Genomic DNA, 22,510 nt, shown 5'->3' on the forward strand with positions numbered 1-22,510 from the left:
AACCCGCCACCGCCACCGCTTCAGCACCAGCGCCCGGACAGCGGTGCCGCCCACGGGCATGGACGCTGGTAGTGGCAGCAGCAGCAGCGGTCCGGCTCCCCGCCCGGGTCCGGAAGGGGAGCAGCGGCCCAAGGGGGAGCCCCTGGCCCCAGACGGCAGCTCCCCGGACAGGTAGGGAGGACCGCTCCGCAGACCCAGCTCGCAGACCTTCCCAGCACCCCCGCCCCAGGTATCCCCATAGCCGCCATATGTCTCCCTCATTCATTCCCCAGCCTCTCCCAAAGCCCCTTCCAGCGCCTCGGAGCTACCGGCCCCCTGGCCACGCCCTCATTCTGCCGTTTCAATTTTGTCTCCCTGATACCCCCTACTGTCAGTCCCCATCGCCCTCACTCCCCCAGTACCTGCCCCACCCACCGTTCCTACCTTACCTCTAGGTCCGGGGTTTCCTCCGACCCTACGGCCTCCTGAGCCCCTCCCTCTAGGCCCTGCCCCCACATCTTCTCAGTAAGCCCCAAGCCCGCGGAGACCTTAGTCTGGGTTCCAGCATGTCAGTGTGCTCGAAGGTGCGCGTGTAGCATAGACGGGAGGATCCCCCAGGTGTGTGTTCTGGGGAGGGCTGACACTCGCCGCCACACCAGGAACTGTCTTTGTCCATCACCGTCAGTTTCCAGTCTGCCTTCATGGCCAGCTGCACACGTGTGGGCTTGAGTCCCCGCGTGTGGCTGCTACCAGCATTCACTCGCTGGAGGCGCAAGGAGGATGGGCAGGCTCTGAGACTCAGGCGGCGGTCAGTACCATCCCTGAAGGAGTCCCAGGCTCAGATCTCAGCGCCTCTCCTCCCTCCACCTTCCTCCACCGTCTGTGTGAGGGAACAACCCAGCCAGGTAGCAATATGGCGCAATTTCTGTGGCCTGCCTGGTCTGCCACCCTTAGAATCCCTCTCCTGCCATGATATTGCCTCTCTCTCTCCTGCCTGGACTGAAATAAGAGGCATTCTTTAGGGGCAAAAAGCAGAGGTGAACATACACTTCCCCAGTTAAAATGTACGTTCTGTACCTCAGAGCAAAGAGGAGGCCCCACAAGTAGAGAAAAAATGTTTTCTTCCCTCTTGTTAACACATCAGCCTGGGTAGATTTAGCCACCTTTCACTCTGAAAGGCACAGAGCTTTCTTCAAGGCAGTGAGACACAGAATGGATGTGTTCCCTGGACCAGGGGGCTGCCTGACGAAGGAGCCAAGGATGGACAGGGCAGGGACAGGACAGGGCAGGGCGGGGGCCTGGGGCCAGGAGTACCCCTAGAAGGGGCTGGAGAGTCATTTGTTGATTGGATATTTCCTCAAGGATAAGCCTCGTCTGGTCTGATCACTTCCCCTGCACCTGGGGACCATTCTTGAGCACAGGAACCACTTGCTCTCCTTCAGCAACTCTTCAGCCATTCCTTGGGACCTCTGGCCTCTCTCTGCACTTCCCCAGAGACTCTGGACACTAATCAGGCAAAGGGACACAGTTCAATTCAAGAAACACAAATATGTTCCTGCTAAGCTAAGTAGTACTCTGGAGTTAGATACTCAGTGAATAAAACAGTGCACCTGTGTAAGCACACCATGGTCCTTTCCTAATTCATTGACTCCAGAGCGATTTGAAATTTTTCACTTTCTGTGTTTTTAAAATTACCTTTTTATTTTCCTATTGGCATGAACTGCTCCCTCATCTGTCTTGGCCACTCTGCGGGATCACATGGGTGTCCATATGGCTCTGTGTCTGTGGGCTGGGGGTGCCGTCAATGTGCATGTACAGTTACCTCTTATGAGTCTCCCAAGTGGAGCTCTGTGTAGGGGACCCTGTCAGCCAGGCCCTGGCTGCTTTAGCTTTGGCCTCTTGAGGAAGCCTGTGTCGCCACTTCCCATGCCCCTGCCTGCCCGCCCCAGTCACTTGGGTTACAGGCCAGCCTAGGGGGTTGTCGGAGGCATGGAACTGAGGGGGATAAGAATAAAAGCTGCCTGGGGCGCCTGGGTGGTGCAGTCGTTAGGCGTCTGCCTTTGGCTCAGGGCGTGATCCCAGCGTTCTGGGATCGAGCCCCACATCAGGCTCCTCCGGTAGGAGCCTGCTTCGTCCTCTCTCACTCCCTCTGCTTGTGTTCCCTCTCTCACTGGCTGTCTCTCTATGTCAAATTAATAAATAAAATCTTTAAAAAAAAAAAAAGAATAAAAGCTGCCTGGGGAGGCAAGGTCTGGGGTGTTTAACCTGTATTATTACTAGGTCTCCTGAAAACCGAGGGCAGCAGGAGCTGGCAGGAGAAAGTTTTTATTCTCAGAAGAGTTTGGCTCTTCTCCTTGGGAGGGTTGAGACAAAGGCCCAGTTCTACAGCAGCTAGAATGTGAAGGGTTTCAAATTCTGCCACAGTGACAATGATGGGCACCGTCAAGAAGGATGAGATTTGGGAGGAGCTAATCTTAGGTCCCTGGAGAGGGATGAGAGGGGTTGAGAAGAAGAGGCTGGGGCCAGGGAGACCCCAGTAGAAGCAAACCAATGGTAGAGGCTGGAATCCCCCTTGAAGAGAAGCCAGCTAAAGAACAGCACAGGCTTAGAACTTTGCCAGACTGGTTAAGGGGGAGTGCTCCCTTTCTCCTCCAGCACCCCCATAGTGCTAGGTACCCTTAATGGGGGAAAAAGAAACCCCACTCCAAGTGGGGCAGGGGAAGCCTGTCTCTAGGAAAAGCCCAGTACTCAGTGAGTGCTCTAAGGCCGTGGGCAGCTGGAATAGACACCCTGGCTGCCCCACCCTCCTGACCCCTGGAATGCAGGCTTAGCTCTAAAGAGGGAGACCAAGGGGCACCTGGCTGGCTCAGTCAGTGGAGCATGCGACTGTTGATCTCAGGATTGTTTGAGCCCCACATTGGGTGTAGAGATTACTTTAAAAAAAAAAAAGATCTTGGGGTACCCGGGTGCCTCAGTGGGTTAAGCATCTGACTCTTGATCTCAGCTTAGGTGTTGATCTCAGGGTCATGAGTTCAAGCCCCATGTTGGGCTCCACACTGGGCATGGAGCCTACTTTTAAAAAATTAAAATTAAAAAAAAATTAAATCTTGGTGCTCCTGTGTGGCTCAGTCAGTTAAGCATCCAATTCTTGATTTTGGCTCAGGTCATGATCTCAAGGTTATGACATCAAACACTGCATGAAGCCTGCTTAAGATTCCCTCTCTCTCCGTCTGCCCCTCTCCTCCCCACCATGCGAGGGTACACGCTCTCTCTCTCTCTAAAAAAAATAAAATAAAAAATAAAATAAAATCTTAAAAATAAATAAATAAATAAATAAATAAATAAATAAATAAATGGATGGGAGACCAAGATTAATGGGTCATTTTCATACCTTCAGGATAACACAGACCCAGAACGGTGCCCAGCATGTGATAAGTGCTCAGAAAAGACCTGCAAGGGGCCCCTGGGTGGCTCAGTCGGTTAAGCATCTGCCTTCGGCTCAGGTTATGATCCCAGGGTCCTAGGATCAAATCCCGAGTTGGGTTCCCTGCTCAACAGGGAGCCTGCTTCTCCCTCTGCCTGCCGCTCCCCCTGCTTGTGTGCTCACTCTCTCTCTCTCTGTCAAATAAATAAATATAATCTTAAAAAAAAAAAGACCTGCAGAATAAAAACCTTAAAGAAGTAAATGTCCACACTTATGCACAGAAACCCAGGCCATTATCCAGCTTCCCTTTGACCCACAGGAATGGGCCAATAAGGTCTTTTATCTGCTAGGACACTGGTTGCTATAGCCACTTTATGGGCCATCTGAGGTCTTGCTTTCGAACAACTTTGGTCAAGTTCCTCTTTTTCTAAACGTTGACTTAGTTAAAAAATAAGTGTCAGGGATTTAAATCATGAGATCAAATTCTGATGCAGCTTTTGAGTAGGAAAAAGGAAAGTATTTATAATTATATATGTACCGAGATTCTCAAGGTGTGAGGAGTTCTAAAATAGAGCTATATTATCTGAGGTGCCTAAAGAGGTCAAACTGTAAAGATAAATATACTTCTCAAACGACAGGCTCCCTGCAGCACTGAGTGCAAGAGGGGGCGGGACAGCAAATGTGTCTTCCACATGCCAGGCTCCGTAGCAGGCAGCTCACGTATGTTACACCAGGTAATTCCTGTACCAAACCTGAGAGGGGGCGTTATCGTCATCCTCTCGCTCAAAAGACAAGGATGCCAGCACCCCAAGAATTGTGTGTCTTTCCCAAGGCCCCGCAGCTAAAGAATGATAGAGCCAGGAGCCCACCTCCAGTGCTCCCCCATTTTGCTCTCGGCATGAAGGTCATGCCTTCCCAGACTGGCTGCTATGCCAGGCAGCCAGCCTTCTGGGAGGAGGAAGAGCTTGCCTATTCTTCCCAGTTCCTCTACTTAGTCTGGGCAGAACCCAGGCTCCCTGGGCAATGTCTGCTTGCCACCATGGCTGGGCTCTGGCCTATAGTCCCTCTGGGAGTGCAGCAGGCAGGGCTGAAAGCCAGAGTTGGCTCAGAGTAAACCACCCAACTATACAAGTTCTGGCAGGCCAGGCGAGTCAGGTGAATGGGGAGAGGTGACAGGGCTCTGCCACCGCTTCCCAGTTCAGAACCTCTCTGGGAACACCCCACAGCCCTCGGGGACTCTGTTCTGTAGCCATCTACTCCTGTCCTAGGTCTGGCAGTCCTGCCACTGGGTGGGACTCCGCCTCCCCCTGCACCCAGGGAGTGGGGCTGAGTCCATGCACTGAGTACCGCCCTCATGAGTAACTCTGAAAGAAGAATCTATTGCTGACTCTTCCTTGGCAAGCCTTTTGGGGGTCCCAACTCCCTCTCCCAACTGTGCACACTCTTGCAGAGCAAACCTTCTGTCCCGTGGCCTAAGGGTGCTCGTAGGGCAGCACTTGCCTCTGCCAAACCTTCCCTGACTACCCCGACCCCTGTCAAAGTTGGGCCTTCCTCTGGGCTCCTTCAGCCCTCTGTGACTTCCTCTCTCACAGCACTCAGCATGTTGGACTGTTGTCAACATCTCCCACCTACTATGAGTGACTAGAAGACAAAGATGGGCCTTATTCATCCCAGCACCACCGTTAGCAGGCTGTCTAGTGCTCAGTATTCACTCAGCAAACATTCCCTGGGCCCCTCCTGAGTGCAAGGCACTGTTCAAGGCACTTGGGCTACAGAGATGAACAAAGGCACAGACGCTGCTCTCCCAGAGCTCACATTCCATAGGAGAGGCAGGCAAGAAACACAACAACCGTCTAATGTCCAGTTGGGGCAAATGCTGTGCAGAGATATAAAGCAGGGTAAGGGGCTAGAGGGCTAGCAGGTGGTTATTTAGAACGGGTAGTCAGAGAAGGCTTCTTGAAGAAGGTCGGAGTTGAACTGAGACTAAAGGTCGGCTTAAGTCATGATCCCGGGGTCCTGGGATTGAGTCCCACATCAGGCTCCTTGCTCAGCGGGGAGCCTGCTTCTCCCTCTGCCTGCCACTCCCCCTACTCTCTCTCTCTCTGTCTCTCAAACAAATCTTTTAAAAAAAAAAAAGAAGAAGTTGGAGCACAGAACTGCAAGTCAGAATGGGTTGAAGGCCCAGTTCTTCATGTCTCACTGAACCTATTTTCAAATACAGAACAAGGAAAGTATTTCCCCCGTGTGAGGAGTATACCAGATCGTATATGTAAAAGTACAGCGTGTGGCTTGTCGCAGGCTGCCAATTATGTTTTTTGAGTGCATGGCCAGGTGAGTGACTGAGACAATGGACCCAAGGGGTAGGAAGGCGATGTACAGCTGGAGGCTGCACCCTCCTCTCCTCTCCCCTGGGACTAATAAGAACAACCTCAAGCCCCCGTCTCCTTGTCTCAGACTACTGAACAACTCTGGGGCGTGGGGTGGCCCAACACCATCCCCCACCCCCATCACGCTGGTCTTCTCTCTCCCCAGGTCCCAGAGAAAGGCTGTGGCCCCTGAGGCAAGCCCAGAGAAAAGCTGCTCCCTCCACAGCGGCCCCCTGGAGGACCCTTCCAGTTCTTCAGGACCCCCACCAGCCACTTCCACCCTCCAGCCTGTGGGCCCATCCAGCCCCTTGGCCCCTGCACACTTCACCTATCCTCGGGCACCACAGGAATACCGGGGGGACAGTTCCCTGCCAGGGCTTGGGGACCGGGCAGCTCTGTGTTCCCATGGCTCTAGCCTCAGCCCTTCCCCAGCGCCCTCACAGCGAGATGGGGCCTGGAAGCCACCGTCTGTGCAGCACCATGTGGTCAGCGTCAGGTAAGGAGGAGTCCAGCGGCCTGCAGGCTTCCGCTGGAACATGGGGCAGGGCTTAAAAGTGGGGTGAGCCCGCCGGGCTCCAGAAAGAGGCAGCCTGGGATGTCGCCTGGATGGAGGAGGAGGTAAGGGTTGGAGCTTGGGAGTAGAACAGCCTGAAAGGGTTAGTACCATCTTCCTCTGTCTCCACACCCTACCTCCCACCCTGCAAGTGGGCTCTGACAAGCAAGTGTCTTTTCTTCTCTTCCACAGGCAGGAACGGACCTTCCAGATGCCAAAGAGGTAGGCCTGGGCCTTCTCTGGCCCCCTAGGGGTGACTAGGTTGGAGCCGAGTCCGGCCCTACCACCGCTTCCTGGTGACTTCTAAGCTCACCACGTCCTGCTACCACACCCAACTCCAATTCCAGTGGCTTCTCTTCCTCTTTCCCAGCTATTCCCAGCTGATTGCCGAGTGGCCGGCGGCTGTGCTGCTGCTCTGTCTGGCCGTCATCATTCTCTGCACCCTGGCTGGACTGTTGGGGGACCAGCTGCCTGACTTCTCTAAGCCCTTGCTGGTAAGAGGCTAAGGGGAGGGACAGGGACGCCCTCCCCCCCCAACACCCCGGCCTGGCCACCTCAGCTCAGTCTGGGGCAGAAAGTTGGAGTGACCCCGGTGGGGGTGGGATGGCAGTGGTGGGCTCTTGACCCCTAGAGGGAGTTGGGGAGATGGTACGGAGGTGATACGCCTGTCCAACAATCCAGAAAGGCGGGCTGGCCTTCCCTGCTCCGGGGACTCAAAGGGGCAGAGCCAAGAAGGGCCAGATGGAGCCCTCCTCCTTCTGCCTGCCTGATCGTCTCTGTCCCCCTCCCTGCAGGGCTTTGAGCCTCGAGACACAGACATTGGGCGTAAGCTAGTGGTCTGGAGAGCACTGCAAACCCTCACAGGCCCCAGGAAGCTGCTTTCTCTTTCCCCAGACCTTGAGCAGAACAGGTAGTGGGTTTCCATCTTTCCACTGTTGAAGGGAATGGGGGAAAGAGAGAGGGCATCGGGTGACCTCCCCAAACGCAGGTCAAAGGGACTTGCTGGGGTCCAGTGGGATGTGGTGTCTGGCCTCCTCTGAGCCCCCACCTCTTGATGGTGCCTGGCATAGATCTTCTCTCTACCTCAGCTCAAATGCCCACACCACTCTGAGCCCCACACCCTGGAGCAGTACCCAGGAGGGCTTAGTGCGGCCTCGAAGGATGGTGGAGCCCCCGGAGGACAGAGGGCAGGAGGACTTCTTCTGTGGCCCGCCCGGTAAGCTGCAACCTGGCCCGTTCCTGCCTTCGATCTCCAGTCACACAAAGTCGGGGGGTGGGGGGCACCGGATCAGGCAGCCAGGCACAGGGTTCAGACTCCTGAGAATCTGAACCTCATAGGGCCCTGGGTAAGCATCTTCCCCCCAGTGGGCCCAGGACCTGATGCCAAAGAGCTGAGCTCTGGGGTGGGGGCGGGGCGTGTGTTGCAGAGAAGAGCTATGCACAGCTGGTGTTCATGTCCACGTCAGCGGGCAGCCTGTGGAACCTGCACGCCATCCACTCCATGTGTCGCATGGAGCAGGACCAGGTGAGCTGACTGGGGAGGAGCCAGGCGGCGGGAGGTGGGGCTAGGGGCGGGCGAGAGACAGGAGGGACCTAATTCCAGGGAAGTAGCTGGGACTGCAGGGTGGACTGGGGAAGACTATTTCCTCCTTAGAAAAGTATTCCAACCCTGTCGAAAGGCTCCAGATTGGCGGCCGGGGGAGGGGGGGGGAGTCAGCTGTTTTTAGAAAAGCCAAAACACAGAGACTATGCAGAGCCTAGGGGATTTTCAAAAGGTCCCGAAAAGGAGCCTCAAGAGCTGTTGAGGAGGCCCCAGCCCAAGGCCCCAGGCTCCATCAACCCAAGCAGTGCCCGTCCAGTCATGCTACCTGGAGAGCCATATACCATAACATCCGAAGAAAGGTTTGCTGCTAGAAACAGTGTAAACACCGCTGAGTGGCCCAAGGCACTCCACACAAGTGTGTGAAGTACTAGAGACACTGGTTAGGAACATGGGCCCTGCAGCCAGACTCCTGAATTCAAGGCCGTTTTTTTAAAAAGGTTTTATTTATTTTTCGTCTGAGAGAGAGCGAGACCAGGCCGAAGGGCAGAGGGAGAGGGACAAGCAGACTCCACGCTGAGCGCAGAGCCCCACATGGGGCTGCATTCCACGACCCCAAGATCACAACCTGAGCCAAAATCAAGAGTTGGACAGTCAGCCGAATGAGCCACCCAGGTGCCCCAAGGCCAGTTCTAATACCCCCTAGCTGTGTGACTTGGAGGCACGTTTCTAAACCTCTCAGTGCCTCGGACTTCGAATATGGAAAATGGGACAAATAATGGTACTTTTCTCATAAGGATGTTGTGGCAATTAAACAAGATAGAATTTGCCATAATGACTGGCAGTAGAAATCTCTCAATCAATGTTGCTATTGTCACCATGACCTCAGGCCCAAGGCCATACCGCTGGTTGGTAGCGAAACAAGGCTCAGATCCCCAGGCCAGTGCCCTCCAGAGCTGCACCAGCTGTTGTGATGTGTTGTGTCATCGGCAGGTGGGAGAGAAAAGGAGGCATGAGGTCTGAAACAGAAATAGCCCTGTCCCTAAGACGGTGTAAGCAGCCCAGTGGACAGAGGTAGGGGGCTAAGGTTTGGCACTGACCCTACCCTGGAATGTTCTGGCCCCTCCTTTTCCCACTGTTTGCTTCTGGTTCCCTGGACCCTTGAGCCATCTGTGGCCGACACAGCCACTTCCACTCCTGGCTGAGACAGTGTAGATTGGGGTACGTGACCTGCAGGGGCCCTTAGGACAGGACCTCTCAGGCCGAGGCCTCGGGCAGCGTTCCTGAGGCTCCCCTTTGGTGGAATCAACATGTAGCCAGGAACTAACTGCAGCTCTGAGACGAGCTCCGTGTGCTGGGCTGTCAGGATACCTCTCCACCCCCACGCTCTAGCCTGACAAGAGGTGAGAGGGCCCTGGACAGGGCCGGGGAACCTGGGCCGCTGCCTTGGCCCTGAGCTCTCTCCTGCCGTGTGTGCCATACAGATCCGCTCCCATAGCCACTTTGGGGCTCTGTGCCAGCGTACGGAAGCCAACAAGTGCTGCCCCAGCTGGTCCTTGGGCAACTACGTGGCCGTGCTCTCCAACCGCTCCTCCTGCCTGGACACTACTCAAGCCGATGCAGCCCGAACACTGGCCCTTCTGCGGGCCTGTGCCATCTACTACCACCGCGGGGCCCTGGTGCCCTCCTGTCTGGGCCCCGGGCAGGACAAGCCGGCGCACTGCGCCCAGGTTCCCGCCAAGTGCTCCCGGAGCAGCGCCGTCTACCAGCTCCTCCACTTCCTGCTGGACAGGGACTTCCTGAGTCCCCAGACTGCCGACTACCAGGTGCCCTCGCTCAAGTACAGCCTGCTCTTCCTGCCCACTCCCAAGGGGGCCTCCATGATGGGCATCTACCTGGACCGCCTCGCCACGCCCTGGGGGCTCTCTGACAACTACACCTCCATCACTGGCATGGACCTGGGCCTCAAGCAGGAGCTGCTGAGGCATTACCTGGCCCAGGACACGGTGTACCCGTTGCTGGCCCTGGCTGCCATCTTCCTCAGCATCGCCCTCTACCTGCGTTCCCTCTTCCTCACCCTCATGGTGCTGCTGGGGGTGCTGGGCTCCCTACTGGTCGCCTTCTTTCTCTACCGAGTGGCCTTCCGCATGGCCTTCTTCCCCTTCGTCAATCTGGCCGCCTTGGTCCTGCTCAGCGGCGTCTGCGCCAACCACACCCTCATCTTCTTCGACCTGTGGCGCCTCAGCAAGAGCCAGCTGCCCTCCGGGGGGCTGGCGCCGCGCGTGCGCCGCACCATGCACCACTTCGGCTACCTGCTGCTGGTCTCGGGCCTGACCACGGCCGCGGCCTTCTACGCCAGCTACCTGAGCCGCCTGCCGGCCGTGCGCTGCTTCGCCCTCTACATGGGCACGGCCGTGCTGGCGCACCTGGCGCTCACGCTGGCCTGGCTGCCCGCCTCCGCCGTGCTCCACGAGCGCTACCTGGCGCGCGGCTGTGCGGCCCGGGCGCAGGGCCCGCGCGGCGGCAGTGCGCCCCGGCGGCTGGTGCTGGCGCTGCACCGGCGGCTCCGCGGCCTCCGGAGGGCGGCGGCCGGCACCTCGCGCCTGCTCTTCCAGCGCCTCCTGCCCTGCGGGGTCATCAAGTTCCGCTACATCTGGATCTGCTGGTTCGCCGCGCTGGCGGCAGGGGGCGCCTACATCGCCGGCGTCAGCCCCCGCCTGCGGCTGCCCACGCTGCCGCCGCCCCGCGGCCAGGTCTTCCGGCCCAGCCACCCCTTCGAGCGCTTCGACGCCGAGTACCGCCAGCAGTTCCTGTTCGAGCGGCTGCCTCAGGGCGAGGGCGGCCACATGCCCGTGGTTTTGGTGTGGGGCATCCTGCCCGTGGACACCGGCGACCCGCTGGACCCCCGCAGCAACAGCTCACTGGTGAGCGACCCCGCCTTCTCGGCCAGCGGTCCCGAGGCCCAGCGCTGGCTGCTGGCGCTCTGCCACGGAGCTCGGAATCAGAGCTTCTTCGGGGCCCAGCCGGAGGGCTGGCCCACACTGTGCTTCGTGGAGGCCCTCCAGCGCTGGGTGGACAGCCCCAGGTGTGCCCGTCTGGGGCCGGGCCTCTGCTGTGGCCACTCGGGTTTCCCTTGGGCACCCCAGCTTTTCCTGCACTGCCTCAAGATGATGGCTCTGGAGCAAGGCCCCAACAGCACCCGTGACCTAGGACCCCGCTTCGATGCTCACGGCAGCCTGGCCGCCCTGGTTCTGCAGTTCCAGACTAACTTCCAGTATAGTCCGGACTACAGCCAGGCCCACCACTTCTACACCGAGGTCAGCCACTGGCTGGCGGCCGAGCTGGGCAGGGCACCTCCCGGCCTCCACCGGGGCTGGTTTACCAGCCATCTGGAGCTCTACAGCCTGCAGCACAGCCTGAGCACAGAACCTGCCGTGGTGCTGGGCCTGGCTCTGGCGCTGGCCTTTGCCACGCTGCTGCTGGGCACCTGGAATGTTCCGCTTAGCCTGTTCTCCGTGGCAGCGGTGGCAGGCACCGTCCTGCTCACCGTGGGGCTCCTGGTTCTACTCGAATGGCAGCTCAACACTGCCGAAGCCCTCTTCCTCTCGGCCTCCGTGGGCCTGTCGGTGGACTTCACTGTCAACTACTGTATCTCCTATCACCTGTGCCCACACCCCGACCGCCTGAGCCGTGTGGCCTTCTCCCTGCGCCAGAGCAGCTGTGCCACGGCAGTGGGGGCCGCGGCCCTGTTTGCGGCGGGGGTGCTCACGCTGCCCGCCACGGTGCTGCTCTACCGCAAGCTGGGCATCGTTCTCATGATGGTCAAGTGTGTCAGCTGTGGCTTTGCCAGCTTCTTCTTCCAATCTCTGTGCTGTTTCTTTGGGCCAGAGAAGAACTGCGGGCAGATCCTCTGGCCTTGTGCCCACCTGCCGTGGGACGCTGGAACTGGGGAGCCTAGTGGGGAGAAGGCAGGCCGACCACGAGCAGGGCCAGTGGGAGGGGCGCCCGCCTCCTGCTCGCAACAGTACGAGCTCCAGCCCCTGGCACGGCGCCGGAGCCCCAGCTTTGACACCAGCACAGCCACGAGCAAACTGTCCCATCGGCCCTCCGTGCTCTCTGAGGATCTCCAGCTGCATGATGGCCCCTGCTGCGCCCGGCCCCCACCGGCCCCTGCCTCCCCGAGGGAGCTGTTCCTGGACCACCAGGCAGTCTTCAGCCAGTGTCCAGCCCTGCAGACCTCCTCCCCCTATAAGCAGGCTGGCCCCAGCCCCAAGACCCAAGGCAGGCAGGACTCCCCAGGGCAGAAGTCTGCACCTGGGCAGGCCTCCCCAGACGCCCCCGCCCACTCTGCCAAACCCAAGGCTGCGGAGCCTCCCGATTGCCTCTGCTCCTCAGCCAGCACCCTGGAGGGGCTCAGCGTCTCTGATGAGACCTGCCTGAGCACCTCTGAGCCCAGTGCCCGAGTACCGGATTCTGTGGGTGCCTCCCCAGACGACCTGGACGAAACGGAGCAAACAGTGCCGGAGCGGGGCCAGCTGAATGGGAAGCGGGACACCCTGTGGCTGGCACTGAGGGAGACGGTGTACGATCCGTCACTGCCTGCCTCCCACCAGAGCAGCTCGTCCTGGAAAGGCCGTGGGGCACCGGGGGATGGCAGCCCTGTGGTGCTGCCCAACAGCCAGCCAGATCTGCCCGACGTTTGGCTCCGCAGGCCCAGCACCCACACTTCAGGCTACAGTAGCTGAGGGGGGCCCCGGGAGGCCGGACTAGGGTGCAGAGCCTGTTGGAGGTGAAGAGGCAGCCCCAGACTGGAGCCTGATGGTGTCTCCCCACATCAGCATGGAGAGGTTTCACCGTCCCGTTGTGGATTTTAAACCCTGCCACGTGTGTCAGCCTTGGTCCAGGCTGCGGCTTACTCCCCACATCTGGAGGATTCGGTGGGGAGGATTTTTGGAGAGAAAGGTCACAGGCTCATGTCTTGTGACTTGCTGAGGACTCGTCTGCCCTCTGTACTGCCAGCCAGGACCTCTGGAAGGGGGAAGGCCAGACGTGTAGCTGCAGGTATCAGGGGAGGCTGACCTGGCCCCCATGCCAAGTGGACGTGAGGGACCCAGTCCTTGGGACCCTGCAGGGCACCTTACCAACCAAAAGAGCCTTGGGGAGCCTCAGCAGCCTCCGGGACCTTACACCTTTCAGGGGCTCTTTATCAGGACACTTCCTTCTCTTTGGGGAGCTTCTCCGGGCCAGGATTAGGCTGAGGCCTCCTTCCTTGAACGGCCCTAACCCCTCACACTCCCCAGTCTGACCAGAAATTTGTCAAGGCCGGGCAGAGATGGCTGCTGGGAATGGAGCATGGGGACGGGGACTGGTCAGGCCCAGAGTGTCTCTAAATTGCAGCATGGGCCCTCGTGGAGAGCTGCTCCCCTGTCAGCAAACAGTAAGAACCCTTTACAGCCTGCATCTCTTCCTTCACACAGTGCTTAACTTGCATACCCATGTCTCCTTGGAATCGCCCCATTTCACTATGGGGCAGCCTGCCATTAGCCAGGTCTTTTTGCCTCCCCCCCCCCCGATTTATAGGTAAAGTCATTGAGACTAAGTAAGGTTCAGTGACTGACCCACAGTCACAGAGCTAGTCAGTGAGGGAGCAGCCCTCCTGGCTCACTTCACCACTGGAACTCCCACTCTCCTGCCTACCTGCCCCAGGGCATTGGCCTGTGCCTGCCGTGCTGGCTCCCCTGGCAGGTGTCTCTGAGGACACTCCGGTCCTTCCCTTTCAGGCCTCCATCTCCAGACAGAGCTGACTCTGAGCAAGCCGAGAGTTGTTCCACATCTACCCCGTCCTTCCCTCCAGATCCATGGAGAACCTGCCGGCTCTGGGGCCTCCTGGCTGAGCTGATGCCCACGTTCAGGGGCACGCGGCTTCCAGGACCACTGCCAGGAGAGGCACGGAGCGTGTAGAGGTCGAACAGAATGCCGCTAAGGCAGGAACTCAGGCCGGCCCTTTCTGGGAGTGTGTGAGTCAAGTCTGTCCGGGGGCACTCAGGAGACGAAAAGGTGACTCCCCGTCCCCAAAGCAAAGAGTCTCTCTGCAAGGTTTTATGCCACATGAGAGGTCCTGGCACGTGGAGCAAATTTACTTGAACACCTCTCTCATGTGGAACCCAAGGAGACAGAGGCATGGAAGGGAAATTAAACACGTGCCCTCCGGGAGCTCACGCGCTAGCTGGGGGGACAGTTCGCACACATACACAGGCACAGATGTGTCACTGATGGCACCACGCAGTGCAGGCTGAGGGCCACATGCCTGTCACCGTTCATACTGCTGGAGGTCAAGTACCCAGGACTGGGTAACCAGGAAGGCTTCCCGGAGGGGAGACAACTTGAGCTGGGCTTTAGGAGTCCAAGTATCTCAGACTGGAAGGAACCTTGATGATCATTTATTCCAGCAGTTTTCAGACTTTTTAGCCTCAGTACCCTTTCTTCAAAGAATCCTTGTGTGAAAACACAGCATATAAAACAGATAAAAGCAGCTAGTCAGGCGGGTGCTGGGCGGGGGGTGTAGAGCAGCTCAGCCTCCCTTTCTACTGTGCCTCTCGGGGGCCCTGGGGAAGCCCTCGAGCTCCCGGCAGCTCCACAGAATGTGGTGTGAAAACCACTGACCCAGGCCATTTTACAGATGAGCATCACAGAGGGGAAGGGATTTTTCTAGGCCCCAACAGACAGTCTGTGACGGAGCTGGAGGCAAATCAAGAGGCATTTTTGTTTTGTTTTTCTGCTATACTGTTGAGACCCACCTCCCAGCCCAAGTAGCCCATGAGAAGTGGAGCAGAAATCCAAATGCCGGGGCGCCTGGGTGGCTCAGTCGTTAAGCGTCTGCCTTCGGCTCAGGGCGTGATCCCCGCGTTATGGGATCGAGCCCCACATCAGGCTCCTCTGCTGGGAGCCTGCTTCTTCCTCTCCCACTCCCCCTGCTTGTGCTCCCTCTCTCGCTGGCTGTCTCTATCTCTGTCAAATAAATAAATAAAATTAAAAAAAAAAAAAAAGAAAGAAAGAAATCCAAATGCCACACCGGAGTTGTGGGAGAGAGAGAAGACCAGGGGCTGGAATGACAGGATGCATCAGCTCCTTTGCAAGATAAGGAAATCAAACCCATCTGACCCTTGACACCAGGAAGAGGAGGCAGGACTAGGACCTAACTTGGACCTATCCTCTGGGAGGTCTGCGGAGACCACTGCGTCCTCATGTCCAAGTGGAATTCCACCTCTCTGGCCTCATCAGAGTCTTGGCTTCTCTCCACCACGAACCGTGTCCTTCTGTGTCACACAGCCACGCCTTGAGAACCCCGGTCTCATCTGGGACAATCAGCCAGAGGGAGGACGGGCAAGTCCTTCCTCCTTAGCACGTGCAGAAGTCTGACCTCGACTCAAAAGAGAGACCAGTGTCCTAGTTGCGTCTGCGCAGCTCACCAACGCTCTTCTGCCCTGTATTGTCCGGGGGCAGCAGGGACGTGGACCGGAAGAGCCTGCTCCTGTGGTGTCTGGGACTGGAGCTCCAAAACTTCACCTGAACACCACCGCTGAAATGTCAGAGAGAATATGGAGGGGTGGGTAGGATGGGCATCGGGGATGTGGGCACAGCCGAGGATCCTACTTGGAAATTTCTGGGTCCCATTCTTGCAGGCCGCAGCCACAAAACCCTATAGGAAGACAGATGAGCCAGGATAGCGAGGTACCGGCTGGGTTTGTTCTTTATACCGCCAGGCCCAAAAGACTGGAAGAACACCGAGGTCGGCTAAAACCACCTCACACCTAGAGTGGCCCGTACCAACAGCAGGCAGCTCACATCAGTGGAAAATCCAGCCTGCCTCTCCGGCCCCAACTTTGGAAAGCAGGATTTAAAGCATTTCCAATTTCCTGTGAGTTTCAGCAGACCTATTCACTTTATTATTATTATCAGCGGTTGCAATGAATATATGGCTTAGAAGCATGCTGAGGCAGGGGGAAACCAGCCAAGGCATTCATGTTTGCTCTGAAAAATTCAAGAAGCAGTTTCTTAACACTGAGACACTTTAAAATAGAACTATGTTAACACCCATTTGGGACTTAAGGTCGCTTCTCCTATTTGTGCCACAGATCCTTGATCTCACACTCAGAGTATGAGTATGTGTGTTGTATGTTTTTAAGATGTAACTTGGTCTCCTTTGTTACTATGGGAAAACCCATCCTTCCATGGCGGTGGCGCTGTGTTGACAGGGACAGAGATTGATTTCACTAGAAGACTCTTAGATTTTACTGGCACATGGCATATCTGATACCATGATATTTAGGCAATATCCCATCTTGAGCCTGATTTTGAAAGGCACGTTTCGCAAGAGATTAATAAGCCAAACATCCTCAGCCCCATCTAACTCGTTCCATTCTTCTCCCATTGCGTGACAGGACAGGAAGGCAGGTGAGAGGTACTGGGAAAGAAGATTCATTGGTTTATAGCCTTCACCCATTTATCTGGGGAGTTTCTGATCTTTTTTTCCATGGTGGCCTTATCTCAGCCTTTGATAAAACATGTAGGCATTGACAAGCTCTCTGACACCCCATCCCATCTATCAAGATTCCATTTGCTTGGGGATAGAAAAAAACAGGCATTCCTCACCCTTTCCACCCAACCCTTGATCCCAGGGACAACTATAACTCAAGGTCTGGAGGTATTTATGCTCAAGAGAAGAAATTGTAACTCAGTTCGATGGGAAGATGAGAAACAAAAGAAAGCCACTGTGTGCTACGTAAATGATTGGTTGTCCAAAGCCACTCTGTGCTGAAAAGCCCTGAAAGGACCTTGATAAAGTTATAATCATTATCAGGCCTCTGTGTGATTATTCAGTTCTGTGCCTTCTTCATTTAAGAATTCAAATCAAGGGGCGCCTGGGTGGCACAGCGGTTGAGCGTCTGCCTTCGGCTCAGGGCGTGATCCCGGCGTTATGGGATCGAGCCCCACATCAGGCTTCTCCGCTGGGAGCCTGCTTCTTCCTCTCCCACTCCCCCTGCTTGTGTTCCCTCTCTCGCTGGCTGTCTCTATCTCTGTCAAATAAATAAATAAAATCTTAAAAAAAAAAAAAGAATTCAAATCAAGAGTGAAAGGTTGATACAGGATGTGTCTTAACCACATTTGTTTGAACTGAAAGACAGTATCAGACTTTTATGATAGAAAGTCAGTCTGGGGGCATCTGGGTGGTTCAGTCGGTTGAGCATCCGACTCTTGATTTCTGCTGGGGTCATGATCTCAGGGTCACGGGGTCAGCCTGCATAGGGCTCCATGGCCAGTGTGGAGTCTGCTTAAGATTCTCTCTCTCTCCCTCTGCCCCTTCCCCCACACCCTCTCTCTGCGTCTCTGTCTCTGTCTCTCTCTCTCTAAAATAAATAAATCTTAAAAAAAAAAAAAAAAGAAAGCCGATCCGATTTGGCTGATGGGTACAGAGGTCTGGCTTTGCACATGGGATATATGGTGAGCATTTTCCAAAAATGGGATGATTTAAATCTGCAGCTCCATAGTTTGAACAAAAATACATTTAGAGTACATATACAACTTCCCCTTTCAGACAAGATGGAGTAGCAGGGACCAGATTTGCCCTCCTTCCCGAAACAATCAACTAAACATAAAAACTATGAAACAACAGTTCTCAAGATGGTGGACATCAGACAACAAAGAACAGTGATCCCTGAGAGACAAGAAACAAATGATGTGAGCCCTATGATTGCTTCAGCTTATTGCTTAAGAGAGTTTCCAGGACATATTGCAGGGAGGGAGAACCCAGGCAGGGCCATGCAGGCTCCCTGAGCTGAGGAGATAGCTCAGAGTTTGTGGTAACCCAAACTAAAGTGCTCAGAACAGAGTACTGGAGAGAAAAAAGGTGCATAGAGAATTCTGGAAATCTGTAAAGAGCCCCCCTCGAGTATTCAGCAGAGCACTACTCATCATGTAAATGGAAAGGAAATTACTTGAGACTAAGGAAAGAATCATCCAAAATGATTAGAGGGAACAGTAGCCGATATTCATAGAGGAGTGGGATAGTGTCTGTTCCCATCAGCCAGACTGGAAAACTTCATAATTTATGAAGCGTTGGTTGGAGTTCTCAGAAGGGTCTTGCCTTAATGGTGGGGACACATTAGCCCAGTTTATTAATTTTTTTATTAGCCCTAGTTGCTCATCCCATCTAATAACTTTTAAAAGCAAGACCTGAAGGCTTCAAACTATTTCTAAGTAATGTAACTGAGTCCCAGCGCAAACCTCAAGAATATTTACGGAATACAAAAATAACCAGCATGCAAAACACAAGATTCACAGTGTCTGAGTTCTAATAAAAAAAATTACCAGTCATGCAAATAAGCAGAAAAATATGAACCATACTGAGGAAGAAAACTAATCGACACCAACCCAGAACTGACACTGATGTGAGAATTACCAGACAAAGACAGTATTATAGCTGTAGTCCATATGTTCATATAGGTAAGTAGAGACTTGGAAGATATCTTTAAAAATACAAATTGAACTTGCAGAGATGAAAACAAATGTCTGAGATGAAAAACCACTGGATGGAATTAACAATCATTTTGACACTGCAGAAAAAAAGATTGGTGAACTTGAAGACATGGCAAGAGAAATTGTCCAAAATGAAACACCAGAAGAATTTTAGAAATGAATAAAGAGGTACACAATATATAATAGGTAGAAAGTTGGTCCTTTACAACTATTTAAAATTATGGAAAAATGTAGGCATCAACTAAAAATGGGTGAGAGGGCACACTGTTTTTGTTTCTGTTTGATTATTTGTGGAGGTATGTGAACAAAAAAAGAAGATTTTGAAAATGCTACTGAGATTTCATCTTCTTTCCCTGTTTGTGTTTGACTTTGCTCCTTTGATCAACCCCTCTCCCTGAAGCACCCTTTTCTTCCTCTCAGCTGGCTCATTCCCCTCAGCACATGTATCCTCTAGTTGCTGCATCTCTGAGAAAACCTTTCCTTGACCCCCACAACCCACCTCCACCGTTACTGCCCAATTGCTCTACTCCATTCACCAAGTTGCTCAGGTCTGCATCTGCCATCTCCGCTTCTTCATTTCTCAGGTACTCTTTAACCCACTCCAAGGTGACTTCTATGCAGACCTACCTCTCCACCACAATTCCTTTTGCTATATTTGCCGATGACTTCTTTACCAATTATTTTCAATAGTTTACCGCTCCCTCCTTCAGCAGTTTACCACTTCCTCCTCCTTGGCTTCTAAAATACCACCTTTTTTTGTTGTCTTCTCACCTCTCTGACACCTCTTTATCAGGTTCCTTGGCTGGCACCTTATCACCGCAACTTCTAAATGCTGCTATCCCTATCCTTGGCTCTCTGGACACTGTACACTTCTTCCTTTGGTGATCTCATCGAATATCTCAGCTTTTTTTTTTTTTAAATACATCCATATACCCATGACTCTCAAGAGTAGATCTCCAACCCAGACTCCCCTCTGGGCTCAAAGCCTATATTTCAAACTGTCTACTTGACAGCTCCACTTGAATGTCTGAGAGGCATTTCAAGTTTACCATGTTCAAAACTAAGCTCTCAATCTCCCAGCAACATAAGATAGTGACTCTATCCACACAGTTATGAAGCCTGGGAATTCTCCTTACGATTTCCTTCTTGGGGCGCCTGAGTGGCTCAGCGTTCAACTCGGTTTCAGCTGGGGTCATGATCTCAGGGGTTGTGGGATTGAGCCCTGCTTCGGCTTTGGGCTCCATGCTCAGCAGGGAGTCTGCTTGGAGATTCTCTTCCTCTGCCCCTCCCCTTATTTGTGCTCTCTCTCTCTAAAATAAGTAATCTTGTAGGGGCATCTGGGTGGCTCAGTCAGTTAAGCATCTGCCTTCAGCTCAGGTCAGGATTGCGGGGTCCGGGGATCCAGCCCGGCCTCAGGCTCCCTGCTCAGCCAGGAGCCTTCTTTTTCCTCTCCCTCTGCCACTTACCTCGCTTGAGCTCGCCTGTGCTCTCTTGTACTCTCTCTGTCAAGTAAATAAATAAATTTAAAAACCTTAAGATAAATAATCTTTAAAATTTTTTTCCTTCTCCCTTTCCCCTCCTCCCACATCCAGTCCAACACTGAGTCCTGAGATTCTACTTCCAAAAAGTGTCTTAAATGTGTCTGCTTCTCTTCCATCCTTGTGGTGTCTGTTCAATCAGAAGGGGGGCCCCAAAATGTGGGGCAATGATCAGGTGGAAGCCCGTGGCATGGGTGGTGAAAGGATTCGCCTGAGGCAAAACCAAGAGATAGCCGTTTATTGAATACGGCACAAGGGAGCCATGGGTAGGACAGCAAAGGAGAGGCTGTCTGCCGTGAGGCAATGGGTGTGGAATACATGACAAGGGAGCCACAGGGAAGACCGCAGAGGAGAGGTTGTCTGCCTCGAGACAGTGCGTGGGGACTGTTTTTAAAGAGGGAAGGTGAGGGGCGCCAGGGTGGCTCAGTTGTTGGGCGTCTGCCTTCAGCTCGGGGCGTGATCCCTGCGTTCTGGGATCGAGCCCCACATCAGGCTCCTCTGCTGGGAGCCTGCTTCTTCCTCTCCCACTCCCCCTGCTTGTGTTCCCTCTCTTGCTGTCTCTGTCAAATAAATAAATAAAATCTTAAAAAAATAAATAAATAAAGAGGGAAGGTGAGGCGGTATGGGGACATATGGAATCTTCCCTTTTTTGGTAACTGGGCCTAGTTGTCGTAGCCCATTCATTGGTCAGTTAGGACCTATGGAGATTACGAGGTGGGTCGCCTGATGGGCCCATCTGTAGTCAGCCAGGTGGTTGCTGTGGGCTCTTCTGCATTCCATCCATCGCTCTAGCCTGTTTGCCTAACGGCGGTCTCTACACTCTACCGCCAGCACCCTCACGGCCAATCCACCATCATTTCTCCTGTGAATGATTACAGTAGCCTCCCAACTGTCTCCGGGGTTTTGCCCTTACCCCCCTTCAATCCTTTCTCTATGAAGTAGTCAGAATGAGCTTTTTAAAATATAAATTGAATAACACTCTCCTGCTCTAGTAATTCAATGACTTCCCACTACTCTTGAGATAAAATCTAATCTCTTTACCTTTGGCGGGCAAAGGTTGCCATTTGACTTCTGATTTCTCCAGCTTTATCTGTATGGCTTTCCTCCCATCTTCCATTCCCTGCTAGTCATTCCTGCTTTGGGACTTTGCATTTTTCCTCTCTCCCCCATTGTTCATCTGATGAACTCCCACTCACCTTTTTTTTTTTTTTTTTTAAGGATTTTATTTATTTGCGAGAGAGAGGGCACAAGCAGGGGGGAGGGGCAGAGGGAGAGGGAAACAGACTCCCCACTGAGCAGGGACCCCCCCCCCCAACACGTGTGGCTCGATCCCGGAACCCTGGGATCATGACCTTAGCCGAAGGCAGATGCTTAATTGACTGAGCCCCCCAGGCGCCCCGAGCTCCCATTCATCTTTCATTAATCAAACATCACCTTAGTCACCTTCCCTGACTATCGAATTTCAACTGTTTCCCCAATTTTCTCTCTCATAGCACATTGTGCTCTTCCTTCATAGTTTTACTACAGTTGGTAAATATATATTTATTTGAGTATTTTTCCCACTTAATTAAGATGTAACTAATGAGTTTGTGTGATTTTTTGTTTCCATTTTCTAGATCGTAAACTCCAGAGGGCAAAGCCAAAGTCAGTCTGGATATTTATTTCTCCGCTCCCATCTGTTCTTTTAGAAGAGTGGTCTGGCACACAGCAGGTGCTCAATATATATTTATTGAGTAAAATGAATGAGTGCATTAAGTGCTTGAGAACCCTGCCCTGTTCTCTAGGAGTAGCTCTGACTCTCTGCTTAAAATCTGGGTAAGTGTTGGGGCACCTGGCTGGTTCACTTGGTAGAGCGTGGGACTCTTGATCTCCCAGTCATAAGTCCAAGCCCTCGTTGGTCATAGAGCTTACATTTTAAAAAAATAATTAAAAAACAAAAAACAAAACAACTATATATATATATATATATATATATATATATATATATATATATATATATATAATTATTATTAAAGTTAGGACTGGGGTGCCTGGGTGGCTCAGTCAGTTAAGCCCCCCAGTCTGGGTTTTGGCCCAGGTCATGATCTCAAGGTGGTGGCATCAAGCCCCGCCTGGGGCTCCCCCGCTTAGAGAGGAGTCCGCTGGAGATTCTCTCTCTCTCCCTCTCTCCCTCTCTCCCTCTCCCTGCTCACATGTGTGCGCTCTCTCTCTCTCTCTCAAGTAAATAAATAAATCTTTGAAGTTAGGACTGAGGGTAGGTGAGGCGGGTATTTCAGCCCACAGACCCTTTTTAAACCTCACTTGCTACTCTCCACCCTGCCCATCCAAATACTCTTATGCGCTTGCCAATCAGGCATCGTGCAAAATCCCTAACAATCGCGGACCAAATAAAGAGGATTGTGACATAGACTCTAACCGTGACCGCGTTTGTGTCTCAAGCTCGGAATATGACAGGGCGGCTCACAGCTCCTTTCAGGCAGGCAAAGTGCACCACTCCCCTCCCCCGCCCAGACCTGGGGCCTCCGACACCTAAAGCTTCGAAGCTCTCGTCTCAGCTCTGAGCTGCCGTACAGC

The 22,510-nt window shown here is 53.8% G+C and overlaps 1 protein-coding gene across 1 annotated transcript; it reads left to right on the forward strand.

Moving 5' to 3' along the window:
* The first annotated feature begins 58 nt into the window (after window positions 1–58).
* Window positions 59–12,607, forward strand: DISP2 (dispatched RND transporter family member 2). The gene is made up of 8 exons (XM_026480021.4): window positions 59–171; window positions 5,936–6,265; window positions 6,515–6,544; window positions 6,693–6,816; window positions 7,117–7,232; window positions 7,411–7,538; window positions 7,750–7,847; window positions 9,347–12,607. The coding sequence occupies exons 1-8, from the start codon at window positions 59–61 to the stop codon at window positions 12,605–12,607; spliced, it is 4,200 nt and encodes a 1,399-aa protein (XP_026335806.3).
* Window positions 12,608–22,510: the final 9,903 nt, after the last annotated feature.

Source organism: Ursus arctos, unplaced genomic scaffold (genome assembly GCF_023065955.2).
Source record: "Ursus arctos isolate Adak ecotype North America unplaced genomic scaffold, UrsArc2.0 scaffold_36, whole genome shotgun sequence".
Taxonomy (NCBI): domain Eukaryota; kingdom Metazoa; phylum Chordata; class Mammalia; order Carnivora; family Ursidae; genus Ursus; species Ursus arctos.